The 18,627-nt window shown below is 51.7% G+C and overlaps 4 protein-coding genes across 4 annotated transcripts; 2 read left to right on the forward strand and 2 right to left on the reverse strand.

Moving 5' to 3' along the window:
- Nucleotides 1–1,531: 1,531 nt before the first annotated feature.
- AYO21_07511 (hypothetical protein) lies at nt 1,532–2,067 on the reverse strand (the record flags this gene model as incomplete). The annotated part of the gene is made up of 2 exons (XM_022657466.1): nt 1,532–1,738; nt 1,837–2,067. 2 exons carry the CDS (start codon nt 2,065–2,067, stop codon nt 1,532–1,534), a joined length of 438 nt encoding a protein of 145 aa, XP_022510237.1.
- Nucleotides 2,068–3,003: 936 nt separating this feature from the next.
- On the forward strand, nt 3,004–3,369 carry AYO21_07512 (hypothetical protein; the record flags this gene model as incomplete). The annotated part of the gene is made up of 1 exon (XM_022657467.1): nt 3,004–3,369. One exon carries the CDS (start codon nt 3,004–3,006, stop codon nt 3,367–3,369), a length of 366 nt encoding a protein of 121 aa, XP_022510238.1.
- Nucleotides 3,370–5,641: 2,272 nt separating this feature from the next.
- AYO21_07513 (hypothetical protein) lies at nt 5,642–5,983 on the reverse strand (the record flags this gene model as incomplete). The annotated part of the gene is made up of 1 exon (XM_022657468.1): nt 5,642–5,983. One exon carries the CDS (start codon nt 5,981–5,983, stop codon nt 5,642–5,644), a length of 342 nt encoding a protein of 113 aa, XP_022510239.1.
- A 5,561-nt stretch (nt 5,984–11,544) lies between these two features.
- AYO21_07514 (hypothetical protein) lies at nt 11,545–13,269 on the forward strand (the record flags this gene model as incomplete). The annotated part of the gene is made up of 1 exon (XM_022657469.1): nt 11,545–13,269. One exon carries the CDS (start codon nt 11,545–11,547, stop codon nt 13,267–13,269), a length of 1,725 nt encoding a protein of 574 aa, XP_022510240.1.
- Nucleotides 13,270–18,627: the final 5,358 nt, after the last annotated feature.

Here is an 18,627-nt window from a genome sequence, read left to right on the forward strand (position 1 = left end):
TGATACTGTCAAAGATCGTGTGGAAAAGGGCCGATGAGCAAAGGAAGTGGAGGAACTCAAGCACAAAGCCGATACTGTGAGTCTTGCTTCTGAAAGGGGTTTGAGCCTATGATGGCTGTCAGTGAGACTATCACGCAAATATCAAAGGACATATTTGATTCATCTGATAAAGTAGATGCGGACACGAGTAGGTTCTGTGAGAAGCACTCTAACTTGCTTGACAGTCAGCCAGAGGGCCTGGTTTTGGGCAGAGACTGACTCAAGCTTTGGGCGCGGATCAAGCTTTGATCGTTCTTGCTGGTGGAAAGAGATGTGGTCCTGGATATTATGGAGGTTTCCGAGCGATACTGGTAGGAAAGCCTGGTTAGATTGGGCTGTTGAGGCAAAGAGGAGGTTCGTCTTCTTTCTAGGCATGTTCTTCCTCGTCTGTTGGAATATCTTGTTCGGTTTGATGGAATTGAAAGGTCGTCACGTCACCCACACAGTGTGGAAATGTATCCTCCACCGTAGAAACCGCACTTGATGATCCACCCTACTTGATAACTAAGCAAGGCTGCATATCACATGTCAGGCTGAGATTTTTGTCCATTTTCCAATTTCAGAAACGCTGTTTGTCGGGTCACAAAAACTAGCACCAGTTTCCTTAATCCGGTAACCTTCCTTCCTAAAAAGGGAAAACCTCTCAAACTCATGCCTTGCGCTTCCTGCTGGAAGTGTCCGTCGCTGCCTTCGACCTCCCTCGTCGTTGTCACAGGCAGACTCTCCCTTGGAAGTGATTCCAGTGTTGCATGATAAAAGGGTAAATGCCGCTTACCGTTGACTATCTTCTAGTTCGTCTCCGAGGTCGTACGGGTTGCTCAACCAGAGGAATCCGAAGTCATTACTCTTCCTATGGAGCTGATTTATTCACTGCAAGTACCCCCCGCGCAACGTGAGCATGTGCAACATACAACAGCTCAACGTCGTAGACAATCTTTTGCCATTCGAGGCCTCCCTCATCCGGGTTGCCAATGGAGCGAAACCGAAACCGAAACCCTTGCTGTTCATCTCTATCCTAGCCTGGTGAACTTCTGCACTCACCCCGCTGCTGACTGAGAGGCCCCCTTGTTCAACAATCGGGCGAGCACTTGGCTTTAGCTTTGTTTCGGGGGGTTCTCTCAAAGTCAACTAGAAAACGTCGGCGGACCATTCCCACGTTCTCGTTCTGCATGGTCCGTGCCTGGGTTGTTGCAACGGGCGTTCTCACTGGTGCAGCTGTGAGGCCAGTGTGGGAAGATGTTCACTTGTTCGGTGAAACTAATTCATCTATTTCGGTTTGATGTGTCACGGTCTTGACAAATGCCAGGTGTGGGATACCCCGCACAAGGCTGATTACCCCACACGAGGCTGAATATCTGTGAACTCTTCTACCGCAGGTTGCACGTTATTGCTAGTTAGACTCTTTCGTCTCAGAATTCATATCATAATTGCACCCTTAACAGCGATCTCTCCTGTTCAAGGTTGCGCCGTGATACCTTTTGCAAAATTCCGATCACATGCACACACTGGCAGCCTCGGTCGTGGAGTCGTTTGTGATTTTTAAGCAGGCCGTGTTCCTGCTCGGGTCGTCGTCATGGTTCTCGCCGTAGTATCTGTCCGTGAGTGGACGCATGTACTCCCAGCCGTTGGTTATGGCGTACTTGGTGCAGTTTATGGTGACGGTGTTGTTCCTGTACCTACAGATGATCAGCGAGCGATTCTGTGTGTACGGGTAGCTGCGGGAGCGCGAAAACGACCGCGTTGCTGGGCAGATGCACGCTGCCGTCCCCGCACTTGAGCTGGAAGAAGTCCGCGCACCTGTACAGGAAGTACCGTCGGCCCGCTGTTGACCATCGGCTTGAGGTCGTCAGCGAATACCGTCTCGCCGCTGTTGGGGTCGATGTTCCTCCACAGGTCCATCCCCATGCCGTTAAAGGAGTCCGTAGTACAGTACGTCTTGCTATTTACGCGCAGCAGCTTGTTTTTGGACACAATCACGAGGCTGTCCATGGGGGTAAACGCGGCTTCGTTCGACATGTGGTTCGCCATAGCGTTGGGGAACATGAGTTTGATGGGGTTGGTAATTGAACGACAGGCAGGGAATGCCTGTCCTCAAGGTGACAGAACCAGGATCAACGTGTTAGTCACGTACACTGCTTTGACATGTTCACGGGGGATCGCAGCCTTGCCAGGCGTATACGTCCAGCCTCGCCCCTCCCGTTCCATTCACTGTGTTCGCTACACCTTCACTCCCCTCCCCATTTATCACACGCGTCCCCACTTTTCCTTTTACAGTGATATCAGTTACAATGGCGAAAACCCCTCCAACAATTGCCGGATCAGGTCTGCATCAATCTATAACACCAAAATTCAGGGTTCGAATCTCGTACCACCCTTGGTTTATAAATTTCCACTCACGGTGGTGATGTATGAGTTGCTTCTTGGCCTCACTCACTCACTAGGAATTGATGACTGCAGTCCGCATTGTTACAACAACAATAAGCAACGACAACGACAAATCAAGGCTCATAGCGAGAGAAGGGGGAGGGTAAATTATGGGGTTGAGCGCTCACGGAGGAAGAAAGAGGAGGAGGACGAGCAGGAGGGCATCCATTACGGGAGGCGAGAAGGACTTCTTAAGTCCAGGAAACAAAAAAAAAAAAAACTGTGTCCATTGTACTACGGGCTACAGTTTTCTCCCAAGTGGAGTTTTTTTGCCTCCCAGAGGGGTGGGATGGAGGTGGGCGGAGAGGTGACAGGGATTGTTATTAATTTCGTTGGTTTTTTTTTTACCGAGAGGGAAGATAGAGTTCAAGTCCAGGATATGACGAAGAAAAGAAAAAGGAAAGGCAGTTCCAGAATTAGTTGTGTTCCCGATACATCCCCGGAGGGATAATGACTCCACTTGGCGTGAGTCCATCAAATGTACAGTCAAACTACTATGTTCCTACATTACCTGACGCCATTGTATGAGTATTAGGGTCCATGACCGACCCTGCGCCAGTCGCCTCGAGTATGGTGCTGATTGAGCTGTTGATCTTCTTCTCGACCACCTGCATGTGCGCGGGTAGCTTATTATTCTCTGGCGTCTTGAAAATTCTCCCCAAGTACTCAGCGATGTTCATCTTCTTGACGCCGTACGTGTCCGCGCAGGTGATGATGGACACACCCACGCGCATGATCGTGTGTCGGCGAAGCCGTATGAAGGAGCCGATAGAGTGGCGACACAATGACCCCGAACATCACCACGGCATAAACGCGTTCATCGACATCCACGAGGACGTAGCCATTCGCAACAACGCCATCATGAGTAGCGAGAACAACAGGCACCAAGGGCAAGAGCCCGAGTAGAACGTACTAGCTCTTGCCATTGTCCTCGATCTCCAGCCATCTGAAGCACGATCAAAGTTCCGTGCCACAGCGTACCCAAAAGAAGAAGTTATCCACCACCCGCTCGATCGGAAATACCACCTTGTGGAAAACAGCAAACGGCAGGAACGGGGCGGTCTTTGAGAAGAGACTCCTCAAGCTCATTCACGCCATGATCTCCAAGAAGGAGTTACGCTGCTCCTTGGGCAGCTGCTAACCGTGGCCACAAAAGGCAGAACGCGAAATGGGCCGAAAAGAAGGTCTGTGCGACCATGAATCAGAGCCCCGACTAGGGCACTGAAAGCGGCACGCGAGGAAAAACCAAATCTGAACGACATGATGAGATGGATCAAAAATGTGGTGATTTCTGTAATGTATGCCCGAGGCTCTGGAAAAATCGTGACACGCCGATACGTGGACCTTGGAATGTATGTCGGCACGGCACAAGATGCCTACCCTATGGCTTTTCACTGATGGCTGACCGAGGAGAGTGGTCTTTGTCGAACACTTGTCAAAAGATATTGGGTGGGAATTCTCGATCGATATGTACTGTGCATTACTCATATCGATTGCTGCGTCGAGTTGACTTAAATTGCGTTATGGAATAAGAGGGGACTTGATATCAACCTTTATACGATTAACATATTTCTTTGAGCAACAGACCGACGGGGTCCGAAGCGGTCGCTGGCTGGTCCGAATGTAGTCTGATGAGCCGCTGCACTGGAGACTTTGTCGCTGAAAGTTTAGAAGACGACGAGGCGGAGGCCAAGAGTACATGCGTTGACCTGTCCGCATCTTCAAGCCCTGGCCGAAAACCTCCCTGGCTCAGGAATGGCAAGTGTTTGCAGGGTACAGACACCCAGCTCCACGGTCCACCAGAAAATTCATACGCGAGTGCTCCGGGATGTCAGGCATTGGTTCAGCATGGCCTCGACGAATCAGCCTCGACGGTGTGAGACCAGAACTGTGGGATTACTTGTGGTCATCAATGACTGATCGTGGGTATTAGGTGTTTCTACTCGTCGCATTTCATTCAGGAACCAGCTCCACAGGCACTCCAACAATCTCGAGGAGTGGAGAGTTACACCGTGTATTTGAATGAATAAATCACTCAGGCATCAAGGACGCAATCTGCCTTGGGAGCCCCGACCTCTGCACATTTCGGTGTTCCTCTACAGCCAGTGGCGTTCTCATCTCTTCCAGGTGAACGGTGGGCCTGATACGGCCTCTCTTACCTCCCACAGATGAGCACCTCCTGCTACGTGGAGCTTCCCCTAACCATTGACTGAGAACGATCCATGTCCGCAAAGGAGAGACGACCGATGAGTTTTTACTGGGATAAGCGGGAAATCAAGACCCGATTTGGAGGGATAGAGACCCGGGGAGAGAGAGCAGAAGGCAAGAGGCGGCGACGTCGCGGACGGTACAGAGGAAAGTCGCGAGGAAGGGGAGAGAAGAAGGGTCTGTGGATTGGTTAGTGCTTAAATTTGGAGAAAGTGTTATTTCACGGACGCCTACGTATCAACGGTGGGCGGGTTTTTTTCGCTGTGGGGTGTTTGCCGCAGGGAGTGATCAATTCCGTCGCGTCACGCGTGGACGCGCGCAGCTTTATCATGTGATCGTGACAGTGGTGTAGTGGTCGCCTTGGTTTGTGTGATGTCAGAGTAAATGATTGGTCAACAATTCTATCGGTGGGTCCAGGCATTGGCACTTGGCGCCAAGCCTCACCTGTCAAAATAACGTTGGCGTGGCTTACTCCACACCACCACACCAGCAGCCCAATGGGAAAGGGTGTGCGTTTAAGCTTAAACACCCTCGAAAAGGCCCGGTTGGTTGTTGGATGATTCGCATGTTCGGAATTCGCGTTGACCATTGATAAAAGTGTGATGACATTGACAATGGGACAACTGCATACGATTCGACACGCGAGAAACACCCGCATACCTCCCACATTCGTGCTTGAGGCACGGGAAAAACCGTCGTGGGAAAAACCTTGCCTGGAGGGAGCCCCCGTTATGGAGCGAACAGGTGAGCATCTACCGGGACTTCTTCGCCGAGACGGAGTCTCTCCTTGCACTGCCTTCGGCGCATTGATGTTGGTCACCTGCGGCCTGCTCCAGTGCTGCTGACTCGGGCCTCTTGAAATGAGCGCTGTTTACGTCGACTGGTACAGTTTGCCTGCGTGTGCCAAACATTGTCAATATCGTGCTCTACTTTCACCGTGATGCAATTGTCGAAAGGAAGACCGGGTGCATCAGCCGCAGGTGCAGAGACCTCCAACATTCATCACACGGTATTTCTCCTCTTGACCGTGCGTTTGAAAGAGGCCAGCGGCTCTGCTGCGGTGTTGATTCATATAGAAGTGCACCCAGTATTCGAGTTGACGACGTGGACTTTGACTCGAGTATTGCGTTGTGATGTCGTCGAAGTTTCCAGCGACAAACTCATCATGTTCTAGTCGGAGATATACCTGCTTCCTTTGACTGAATGGACCTTCTTCCTTTACCTTTAGGCGGTGCAGTCTGACTTGGACCCTCTCGGGAAATTGGTCGTGTGCTTTACTGAGAGAGCTCTCGTCTTCGACAGATCGGTCCATCTTGTGAGACACTCTGCCAAGCGACGGTCTGTCTTCGGAACAATCGTCTGACGATCTTCTTTGTAGAATTCCTCCATCAGGGCGATGCTGCGCACACAGCCCAGTCCGATGGCGCCAAGGACTGCGGAGTCTTTTTCGGCCACAAGGAGGTCACCTTGCTCAACCTGCCTGACTGGCAAGATCACAGCCTTTAGACCCTTAGAGGCGTGGAGCGTTTGTCGCTTTCTGTCGACCACCTGGCCGAATAGGGACCGTTTGAGCGAGCTTTGGTCGAACAGGGCCTCTTCGAACGCACCCCCAGCAAGGAAGCAGTATACACAAACACTGGTCTCTTTTGGCCCAGACGGTATGCTCTGCCGATGGCTTGTTCCTCCCACGAAAGGTTAAGGCCGAAGTAGTAGATGATGACGCGAGACACACCCTGGAGATTTAGGCCGAAGCCACCAACTCTCATGGAAAGGAGGAAGACTTGACAAGAACCCTTTTCGTTGAATATTTTAGCTAATGACTGTCAGGTAGAAACATCCATTTCTCCTGTCAGCCGACAGAATGGAGTCTTCTCGGTGTGAATCGGCTCCGCGCTGGGTATGACATCTCCGGTGGACTTGATCTCTTGCTGTTCCCCGAATTTACTGCGCAAACATGAGGGGTACTGGTTGATCAAGCTTAGAATCGACAACAGAGCCCACCAGTTCGCACCGATCGGCGTAGGTACCGCGTATGTGTCGTATAGCCTACTTTACGTCTCGGTAAGCTGTGCTGTGACAGCGAATTCAGTCTTGGGAGGAAGACCTGTGGCCATGTCGTTGATGGTAGACCTCTCTGTCTTCGGGGAAAGGATTTGTTCAAAATTCCTCAACATCTGTGCGCTGCGTCTCTTCTGAGATGGTGTACTGTCAGGTTGAAGACCTTGCATGACCGGCTTTGTGTAGCCGGCCCGGAAGACTCCTGAGGAATACTTGGTAAGCCTGGAAAGCTTGGAGCAACCCAGCTTGCCATTGCGTGATATTCCTCGAGGTTGTTGTTCAGTGTGGTGGCGGTCAGAGCGATGCGGCTTGAAGTTTTGAATCTCGTCTCCACCAGATTCAGTTGGGGTTTGACATTCTTCTACCTGTGTGCTTCATCGGCGACAACGAGACTTGGCACCTCGAGCAACATCTCTCCCCTCTTGTTGCCCTCATTTGTCAGAAACGTGAATCTCTTGTAGCTGAGGAGTAGAACCCCGCCTGCCTGGTCCCATTGTGGTATTTCTTTCAACGAAGTCTCACGGTCGAAAACGGGGTAGAGATCACCAAGAATGGTGCGGTCGGGGACCCATTTCGAGAACTCCTCCACCCAATTGTTGACCAGACTGCTGGGAGCGAGGATGAGTGCCTTTGATCAGCCGTAAATCGGGAGGAAATTGTTCCCGTATACTTGCATCATCGCTCCGATCGCACCGACAGGTGGTGACATGCAGAAGGATCAACTGAAAAGTCTTGCCCATTCCCATCTCATGCACCAGGGTAATGCCCTGCCTATCCGGAGCTTCGATGACTTCGCGCCACGTGCTCCGGGTGCCGCCCAATTGATGCGGCTTCACGTGGGGGCCAATCTCAGGCTGGCAGTGTGTAGCCACTTAGCGACCATTCACAGGGTTCTTGATTGGTAGAATTGCAAAATCTTGACTTCGCAGACTGCCACAACACCGGGCCTTCTCGCCCACTGGATATATAATGTGGTCTGCTGGGACCGGACGGACAGCGACAGTGACGAGTCGATTGGGTGGTGATCGACAACGGGCAAAATTCGAGTTCTTGGGTCATCAGTTTGATCAGCAGCAGTCCAATACCAAAACGGCATCTACGTACATCCTTTGATATTTGCTCGACAGAGAAAGGCCCCGCGACAAATCCCGCAATGAAGATAATGATTAAGACCTAAGTGATGACAAACAAAGGGATCGTCGATGGACCAGAAAGAATTTCATTGCCTGTCTGGCAAACAAAGACGCCGCGTATCTTGGCTGTCCACCTTCGTTTCCGTTACAAGGAACTTCCACCTCGATGCACTGAGACTCGTTCTGCTTTTGGAGGCTTTCCAGTCCCTGTCGCTATGTCGAGAGAGTTCCTGTGGCACCCTCCTCCGCCGTATGCTGTAGGAGGAGCCGATCTACGGCAGCCATGGCGATGTTAACATTACCCAGCACGTCTCGGGTCCTGGCTGTAGCATATCCTTGGCGACGAGGGGGATGGTAGGCATTCGAGATACTCGCGCCAAGTGGAAGCATTAACCCTAGTGTCGTGAAGACACACACAAAAACACAACTACCAGACGGTAAAAACAGCAAAAAACTCCGTTTAGGAGAAAATGTAGCCCTTTGTACAATGGGCACATTTTTTTGATGTTTCCTGGACTTGAAGTCCTTCTCCCCTTTCCCAGTGGATCCCGCCTGCTCGTCCTCCTCCTCTTTCTTCCTCCGTGAGCGCTCAACCCCATAATCTACCCTCCCCCTTCTCTCGCTATGAGCCTTTTTTGTTGTTGATGTTGTTGTTGTTAACAATGTAGATTGCAGCTATCAATTCCTGATGGGTCAAGATCTGGAAGTATGTAAACCAAGGCGGTTGATGATTTTTCAAAACCCTTTACTCGGTGTTACAGATTGACGCAGGCCAGATCTGACAATGTTGCAGGACATTTCGCGTTTGTAATTAATAACACTGTAATAAAATAAAAGTGGGGTTGTTTGGTTCGTTTGTGATGGGAGGGAGGGAGGAAGTGAAGGTTTAGCGAGCAGAGTGAATGGAACAGATGGAGCTACGAGGCCGGACATTTACAGTACTCCTGGCAAGGGTGTGATTGGGATGACGCCCCTCTATGTATTGGTGTACTCGTGGAGACCCCTACACGCCTGTCTGCGCTCACGAATATGCAGAACCCGACCGTCTGCACCTTGGGGTTCACTATCATGTACTCGCACACACACGCTTCTGTAGGTGCACCAGCTATGGACCATCGACACGGCGATGCCCACGGGAGTAGCAAAGCTTTGTCTCGGTGGCCGGACGCTACCATCTCCCGAAGAGTTGCCTTGATCGTTGACCTCACTTGGCCCGTCCGCATAAAGAGAGCGACAGCCTCTCTTTCTACACTCTACAGAGCGACAACTTGACTTGCTCAGAGCTAATCCCTCTACTGCCCACACAGTCCTACGAGGCTTGATCTCTCTTCGAACCGCCCCTTTTACACCCTGGTATCCCTCTGTCTTCTGTCATCGAATGCGAATGGCAAACGGCCTAAGCTATTCATGCGTACCCTATTTATGGATAAAAAGAATAACAAGGCAGTGGCAGAACGAGGAATCTGACCAAGACTTCGACGAGGACCTCGTGGAAGCCGAGACACCAGTGCCAAGGAGGAGAAGGAGTGCGACTATGATGACACGCTTGACGAGGACAAGGACGGCGAAGCACGAGGTGGAAGACGATAACGGTGGGAACTCAGTTCCTGCCCGGGACACCAAAGCTGATATAGTTGGTGTGAGAGAACGCGGATGAGTTTCAAAGGTATGCATTGCCATGTTGTTTGCCACCTACTTATAGATGCGCGAGGGACACATTCGAGAGATACAAACGCCCGTCTCCTTCCCAGATCTCAGAGCATCCCAGTCTGTCCGGATCGTCGAGTTCATCTCGGCAGAATTCGTTCCGAAACTGCGACTCCCACTCGAGCTGGAACGTGGTTGATGGCTTGAATCCTATGATATTGACGTTGCCGGGGATACCGTAACTATGTCGTTGACCAAAGAGGCAGGAGGTTGAGGGAGGACAAATAGCTAGCTAGCTTAGCTGGTTGAATACCTGATGAGCGCCGACAACATTCTCAGCAGTGAGGTCAACGCTTCAGGCTCCCTTTTCACGGGCTCAGGACAATAGCAACACAGATGAGGCGTGCATAGGCTGCCCTCCTCCACGTCTCCTACGAACAATTGCCAAACTTCCTGGCTGTTAAGATCTCCTTGAAGAACAGAAATCCGTCATCAGGCTTACGATCTTGTCTGCTGCCCTTTTCATATTTATTGTTTGGACGTCATGCTGTCCGACCCCTAAGCTCGGCTACGAAAACTCCCGGCGGCAGATCCGCATCAGTGCGCAGGTCGTATTAACGAGAGGTAGGCGCGTCGAAGACGGTGAGTTTCGGTTGCGGCGGGTCACTGAATGGCTGGTCATCGCACACAGAGAAATTGCAGTTGTCGCCGTCTCTCGCATTCAATAAACCCCACACCCCCAGGGTGAATGCATTCGACACTACGGTATTTGTCCGTGCAATTACATCGGCCTTTGCGTGGGCTGCGCCGCGTCGTGCTCGGTTTCTCCTCAGGTTGGTAAAGCCGTTGCAGGACTTGGCATGGACGCCTGGGACATTTTGAAGACGCCCGAGTGGCAGGTCTGTGGCGAAGACCCTGGTGTGTAGGCTGGGTCTGCCCCTGCTCTATCGCGACGATGCCATTACTCGGTATTATGCCTTGCGTTTGAATCCATGAAACGGTGGTGCGGATGACTATCGAAACGGTTACAGAGGCTCTCAGAGAGGTCATGGCGCAGGCAGTGACTGATTCCGTCGCGTCACGCGTAAACACGCGTCGCGTCGCCATGTGACCGTGACACTCGGAAGGCGGAAGAGTCGTAGCAGGAACCGAAACGACGGTGATAAAGCCCAGAAAGGTTCGAGAGTTATTACGAGGCCGAGTTGCAGTGAAGACGCCGGTACTTTGATGCAGGCCGTGTCGTTGCTTATTTCGATATGGGTGGTGGTGGTGTTTGGAGAGGTAGGTAGTGTGACGTCAGACGTTGTATATGATTGGATGATAGCTCTGTGGGTGGGTCTGCAGGACTAGCGTCGCTAGCACTTGGCACCAGCACTCGCTGCCAAGAGGGCCAAGACACTGAGTCACTTAGTCAGTCGCCCATTCACTCACTCACTCACTTTACTCGCTCGATCACTCACGCACCCACTCACTCACTCACTCACTTACTCACTTACTCACTCACTCACTCACCCACTTACTCACTTACTCACTTACTCACTTACTCAACCACTCACGCACTCACTTACTCACTTACTCACTTACTCACTTACTCACTTACTCACTTACTCAACCACTCACGCACTCACGCACTCACTTACTCACTTACTCACTTTCTCACTGTGAGTGCACCCCGAAGGAAATAAGGTTAGCACAGTTTATGTCACCACACCACGACACTCACCAGTGGTGTCGTGGTGTGGTGACGGTTTAGAATGTCACGGGTCTGCCTGCGATGCGAGCCTCTCTGAGAAATCCTGCACCTTTACTTGTTTTCCTTGGTGCGTGATACACGTGTGGCTGCCTTGTTTGGCGCTGCCTTTGTGCGTGACGCGTCCGAGCTCTTGAAAAGGCTCAAACGCTCCTTACATAGTGACCTTCCTTCATAGATCTCATTCTATCAGTTCCGACTCGTTTTAGATGGTCCTTCGTATCCATCTTGCCCTCGTGTCCTTTTGTTTATCATCGGCGGCTTCGGCGCCGTTTTCATCGCACCATGGCAACAGCCGATGCTCGTGACGTGGACGAGTTCGACGCGGACAAAGTTCTCCGATTCTTTGAGGACATGAAGAATGGCAGGGGACGACCAGAGTGGACACACCCTGGTAAAGAAGCCTGGATTACTCCGATGGAGAGGCGCTGGGGCGAGAAAAAACCTCAATTGGCCAACTGGAGGGAAAGCATCTCCTCTCTCAAGGAGCACAACGAGATGCCGAATCCTGAGAATTTATGGGATCCTACGTCAAACCCCGACGTTGATTACGAAGACGGTCCGGATAAATGCGTTGACGAGGATAGGTTCTGGGGCGTCCACCCTTGCTCCAAACCTCAAGGCAACGACACCATGCAAATAGATGAGGACATGTGGGCAATGGACGACGAGGATAATGACGACGAGGATTATGACGACGATGACAATGGCGAGTCATCCGATCAAGAAGACGACGGGACGAGCTCACAGTCGAGTGAAGAGTCGATGCAGTCGCTTGCAAGCAGCGATTACACCGTCGAAAACTTCCCCCATCTTGCCGGGGTGGGCATGGAGCTCGTGCGCCCAATCGAGGGGACTGCTTATATATCTGCCGACTGTCTGCCGCCGACAATTCCTGGATATCTGGAGCTGCCTATGCCCTCGCTAGAGGAGAATGACACAGACCGAGAGCTTGAACAATATTATCTGGGTATACTGCGCGAGGCTGCCTGGCGCCCTGCATATATGCCGGGGAGCTTCCGGGCCACGTGTGAGCGACAGCGCAAGGGCTACGGAATATACCCAAGCTGTGTCCTTGGTTACGGGAATATCGCTTGCGACAGCATTATCATGGCTGATAATCCACTCTGGGCATGGATTCGGCCCGACGCCGTGGAACCCAAAGGCTGGATGGCATTGAAAGAGCAGGTTCGAGATCTGATCAACTTTAACGTGTGGCAGTACCGCGCCCGCGGCTGTAAGGTTGCCGCAGAGGAGACTCGAGACCTGGAAAAGGAAGTTGGTGTTGACGTGGGCGATCCCCCTCTACCACCCGAATACTACGACGACTTTCCCGAGGACTATCTCCGTGAAGGTTATCAGACCTTCATGTACCGCAGGAGCGCCTGTGTTAAAGACGAACCTTCCACTCGATTTAAGCTCGAGCTCGACGTACTCCAGGGGCTGGCGACTAGACAAGCCGAGTATATGGTGTACATCACGCATTGTTTCCACGTCAAGGCTCGCGCTGTTCGCACGACGCAGCCTGGCGCCATGCGGGCCTTTGAGGAAGCGCTGGCTGCGGGAATCTTGGACAACCCGGAAGAAGAGCGCCGCAACGACATTCTTCGCAAGTACTGGCAAGCCACCAAGGAATGGAGAGAAGCCAGCCTGGAATTACTGCCGTGGTGGTATCGCGAGAAGTGGGCCGGAAGGACGCTGAAGAAACTCAAGGAGTACTCACGGCGTGAGAGACAGAGACTTGATATGGAGGAGCAGGGCAAAAAGAAGAAAACCGAGGAGGAGGAGGAGAAATGGATCAAAAAGAGGAAAGCCGAAGAGGAGGTGGAGGAGGAAGGCATACCAGAGACGACCAAACGATTCCGCGCAGCCTCTGGAAAAGCAATCACCATGCCGTCCAGCGATCCTTCAAAGCCAACGGGCATAGACGACCTCCCCATGAGCACCCCGATTCAGATGCCAATTCGCACCTTGAAGCCTGCCTCGAGGCGCTGGAAAGACCGCGTCTAGCACAGCACTCCGCGTGCACTTCACATTGTCAATGAGCAACGGAGGCCTTTGTTTTTTCACAGAGGGCATGAGAGTTTGCGGGATCTGAAGATCTACGAGTGCCTCTCGAATTCAATTCAGAGGGAACAAAGGTGTGTATTTGGGGTGGACGTTGTCTACTTTTGGCGGCGCAGGGGTGGCCCCGGCGTCCTTCGAACCGGCGTGTCGGCTTGTTATTATGGGCAAAGTCCAAACTCCCCTGGCACGGTGCCTGGATATTTGGCAGGAGTTTGGCTGGTATGATGTCAGAGGTCGGATGTGATTGGCCAATAATTTTGTGGGCTCAGTCAGTCGCACCGCCAAGAGATCTCAAAAGAGAGAAGGGTCGAGAGAAGCACCGTCTTGGCATGCTTGACATCCTTGGCACATTCCCGGGAACAAAAAGGTGTGCACACACCACCACCACCACAACAACAACAACACAAACATGTGGGAAGTGAGTTGGTAGTGGTTGGTCACTTGGTGAGAAACGTGTCGGCTTGATATTATTTGCATCATGTACAGATATTACGGTCAATGGTATCCCAAGTCTTTTGTTAGATCTAGAGTTCGATTGCTCTCTCGTTCATGCATTTTTCTCTCGGAGAACGATTTTGGATCGCCACCCCCACACGTCTTATCGTATAACGTTCTTGTAAGCCAATCATTAGACACGACGCATTCAAGAAACTAAGTCCTACGCACTAACCAAGCAACGGGCCATGTCACGTAACCTATAACTTCCATAACGAGGTGTGATTTAGCGGAAAACACACCACCAAGGACACGGCCATATATCCATCCAGATGGGTGGCATGCTGGCCACGAGTTGCCAAACGGCGTCTTGGTTGCTTACGGTCAGACTCGACATTCTGCTCCAACGTCATTACGCCCATCCTGGTGTCCCTGAAACGCAGTGGCACTATCAGCGGGACGCACCCAGGCCGACCGCTCGTGGCCGAGCCCGAACAATTGTCGCAGGGTCATCGAGACGCCTTCAACACCTTCTCCTGCCCACAACTTAAGGACTACGAGACCGAAGGAGTCAATGTGGCGGCAGTTGGCGTCCTGTCTTCCTCTCCATCACCACCATCCTCCCAGCCCGGGGGCTCACCCGTTTTGCACCAGCCATGAAGCTGCTGGATTGCTGCCCACAGACCAAAAGGGGCACCCCGATGATCTTGCAGAGACAGGAATGTACGCGTCGATAACGGAGACCGGGATCTGGACGAAGATGGACCTACCAAGACAGGCTGCCTCGAGATGGACGGTTACGAGCAACACTAGCTCTCTGGTCTTGATGCCGAACTTAGACAATCCCGGCCAGCTCCTCCTTGACGCTGCTTACCCCTGTGCTTCCCATCCTTTAGCGACTCCCGTCATCTTGACGTGGTAGTGTCTCGCCATCCATGTCCTCTGCCGTAAAAACTACACTTCATGATCCACCCTACTGGATAACTAAGCAAGGCTCCACGTCACATGGCAGGCTGAGTTTCCAGCACATTTCAAAATTTCAGAAACGTTGTTTGTCGGTTTACAAAACTTTTTAGGTATTTCCTAATCCGGTAACTCTCCTACCAAAAACAGGAAACTCTTGGCAGCACTGCGCTCGCGGGCTGCGCCACCTACCAGCAAAGCACCTTGGATCCCTCCAACCATCTCTTGACTGGGAGCAGAAAGTGGTCTACTTTCCTGCTCAGCTTCTGACTTTGCGACCGCCCGGCGTGTCACCTTTGTATTCCATCGCGAAGTGTACCTGTTCCCACTCGAGTGGCACTGGTCACGATCACATAATAGCGCGACGCGTGTTGACGCGTCGTTACGCGTGACGCGACGGAATCAGTCACTGCCTGCGGCATAACCTCTCCGTCGAAACTTTGCAACATTTTAGACAGTCCTTCGTACTATAATTAAATTGATTCAATTGCCCATTGAGGTTGTTCACATCGATTAGATCAGCGATCGTGATATCGCCGCTCGTTCCCTGCAGTTATTCCATGTAGACTGACCAAGTGATGAGTGAACCAAGCACGGCAGACGAAGGGCCAACGATCATGACACGTGGCCAGGGTATTATGATCAAGTAATGAGGTTCCTGCATTACCATGTTCAAAACTCCTCCCAACGAGTAAGTGAGTATTCGACCACTTGGCCACGGAAAAGAAATGGCGGCATGTGCCGTTTGACTTCATCGCTGGACACTGTGAGATGGAGAGATGGGAAGAGCAGTGGGGACTCTTACAGATGGGTGTTTTGAAGGCCAACAACGATAGTCGGTGAGCAGCATCGCTTGTCCCTTAAATCTTCAGGGCCATGGCGTTTGAGTGTCACTACTACAGGTATGTTCTCGACAGAGATGAGAGTGCGATCGAAAGGTCATCTTCTTCGGACTCGCTATCTTCGAATCCGGCGTCTTCGAACCGAGGGGGCGGAGAGGATTGTGTTGAATGTGGGTCCTCAACATCTTCGGCTTTTGAAAGATAGTTTACACAGGCCTGATAGTATCGTACTGAACCAGGTTGCACTGAAATCGAGGCCTCGTCGGCTTTACATCTAGCGGATTGCGATGAGGACGGTCCCCGGGCATTTTCAGCCGTGCAAGACTAGGCGGAGGACGTGATTAGGTCGGTGTGGTATTGAACAGATTGCGCAGAAACCGAGTTCACGTCGAGTTCGGAACCAGGGAGTCGACACCAGGGCGCATTCACGGTATCTCTGGCTGTGTGATATAGCGCCAAGGACGTAATATTGTCAGCGCTGCTTTGAATAGGTCGTACAAAGATCAAGTCCTTTATCGCTGACAGATTAAGGGGATCATGCGGAGGGTGGGCTCTCAATGCCCTAGACCATACGCGATGGCGGAGTTGAGACCGGAGTGTCATCCTTTTTCGGATAGACAAGATTGTGACAAGAGCGGGTACTCGAAGCCGTCGGCTAGGCAAAGATGATGTAGTAGAGGAGGCGTCGTTTTCCGCCTCAATTCGAGGGAATCGCAGCGGGGGCGGTACCTGATCGAGTTCGGAGCGAAAGAAAATCGTGTAAAAGGTGTGTTGCATCGACGTCGGTAACGGATGGAAAAGGTCTGCTTCGAGGTCAGGTTCTCAACCTCTATAAAATGATCGTCCTCGAAAACAGAAGGTAGTGTAAAAGATGATGAAGTTATATTAATGCCAGCTAAGTTAGCTTCACCGAAGTTAGCTTGAGAAAATGAGCAGTATCGGCCATGTAGACAGGGATGAAGGAGGAGGCCTTGCACGACAGCGGGAGCGGGAACGGTAGCTTGTCTTGCACGACACGAATATGAGAGTACATGACCATTATGAAGAAGAACGTGAACAAGGTGATAAACCTACTCCTTCACCTCCGCCTTAGCCTGGTAATGTTGACATTGGTTGACTCTGGTTTGTACGCGTTGAGTTTTGAGCGGGTCTCTCGGGCCGTAGTCTTGCCATTCTCGGTATTTTTGACTCTCTCGTCGCGGCACTCCTAGCCTGCCGCAAAGCCTGAGGTCTATTCCATTTCTTCAGGGAGATCTGGAGGATGAGTGGCTCCTATGTTTTCATTTGTGGTCGTATTTGCCGCCATACTTGCGTGTGTCTATGAGGGTGCGGGTGTTCAAGCCCGGCATAGACGCGACAGATATAATGATAGATCATTGTGAGTACAAAGTGATGCTTTGGGTTTCATGTCCGAAACTTGTTGTGAAACGGGTATTCACGACACCCGTGCCATCGATCGAAAGATACCGAGAAAGAAGCTAGGAGGTTGACTCTGCGCCTCTTCGCAGCTTGTCCCTGCGTCTCCTCCTGCTCGGACCTCTGAAACTCCTGGGATAGATGAAGGGTAGCAGAGTACATTGGTCCGGTTGGATAGATGTATATGCCGCATTTGCTCATGTGCCCCGCCTCGTTCTACTCGCCTTACTTTCATGATCCCATCTTTGTAGTCACCGAGCTCGACCCTCCTGGTCTTTTCAGCTGAACAAATCTCCGGCCCTATTGACAATGTTTCCGTTCATACTGGCCCTAGCACTGGCGGGCGCAGACCCATCTCCACAGCTATACGTAAATTAAAGCACGGGGCCTTTGTCGTCTACTTTGTGCGCCAGACGGAGGTCTGGTGGCTCGTGTTTGTGCTAAATGCCCCAGGGGACGAAGAAGGTAATCGCGCTCGATGTTTTTAACCGTACAGAAGAGAACAAGTGGGGATGTGACCCCGCCAGATCGCTCGCCAGCCTGACGATGACTCAAAGACATCCACGGGGCGAGGGAGGGGGCGGGTGCCCTCCGGGCGCCACCCATTCATGTGTACGGAAGTATATTTGATATTAGATAGAGAGGATGTACAATGAAGACAGATCATCTCTGAAACTCCGACGGACGAGTTTCAGGATTCCGACGGAAAATTTGACGCTAGTCGAATCGGGCTAAGCCTCCGACGGAAATTTCATCTTATCTGATAAGACTGATGAGACCCGACTCTAGATAAGATCTTCCGACGGAAAGATTAGATTATCTGATAAGATAGAGTTTACCGTCGGAAAAAGTGGAGACTATTTACCAAGACTGAACTATCCAACGGAAAGGCGGAACATGACCAGGCACTACAGACATCCGTACGAGACATCGTACCAGAAGTGGCAGCACGTAGGCACGTGCCCCCATTACATTCCAGGAAGAGTTTGTCACACCAGAGACACAACAACAACCTGAACCGGAGAACATTGACTCGCTCTACGATCCACAATTCAGAGCGATGCACGAAACTCTGCCCCCAATGAAGACAGACAATAGGAGGAGAATTGGGAGCACGGGATGCTGATGCCTGGCTAAATAACATATTGACGAGGAAGATGGTCAATGGATGCCGGCAATGGCAGATGCGGAAGCATCACCACCCACCTCCTTCGCCAATGACCCAGTCAGATGCAGCCGGAGGCAAAATATTCAGATGTTTCAAATGCACTGAACACAAACGTATCTACGACGACTATCCGACGCATGGCGCCGAACTCATGAGTGCAAAGTATATGACGGTATGTATGTACTGCGTGGTCGACTACCACAGACTACCGACACTACGCTTGCACTTGAGGTCCGCGGGCACGCGACAAACAACATCACCGTTGTACGGGGGACAAATGGAGGAGGAGGTCCAACCGTTCTCTCACGGAAGCTGATACCGGGTGTGTAAACGGCCGCCGGGCATTGACGCACACGGAGAAAGGCCATCATACACAGTACTCGTACAATCGTCCGTCAATGGTGAGCCACCAATGGCTCAATATTTTATAGGTATCGCAAACAGAGCAGGAAGCCGAAGTGAGCCGCACGAGAGGAG

This window comes from Fonsecaea monophora, assembly GCF_001642475.1.
Source record: "Fonsecaea monophora strain CBS 269.37 chromosome Unknown Scaff58, whole genome shotgun sequence".
NCBI lineage: Eukaryota > Fungi > Ascomycota > Eurotiomycetes > Chaetothyriales > Herpotrichiellaceae > Fonsecaea > Fonsecaea monophora.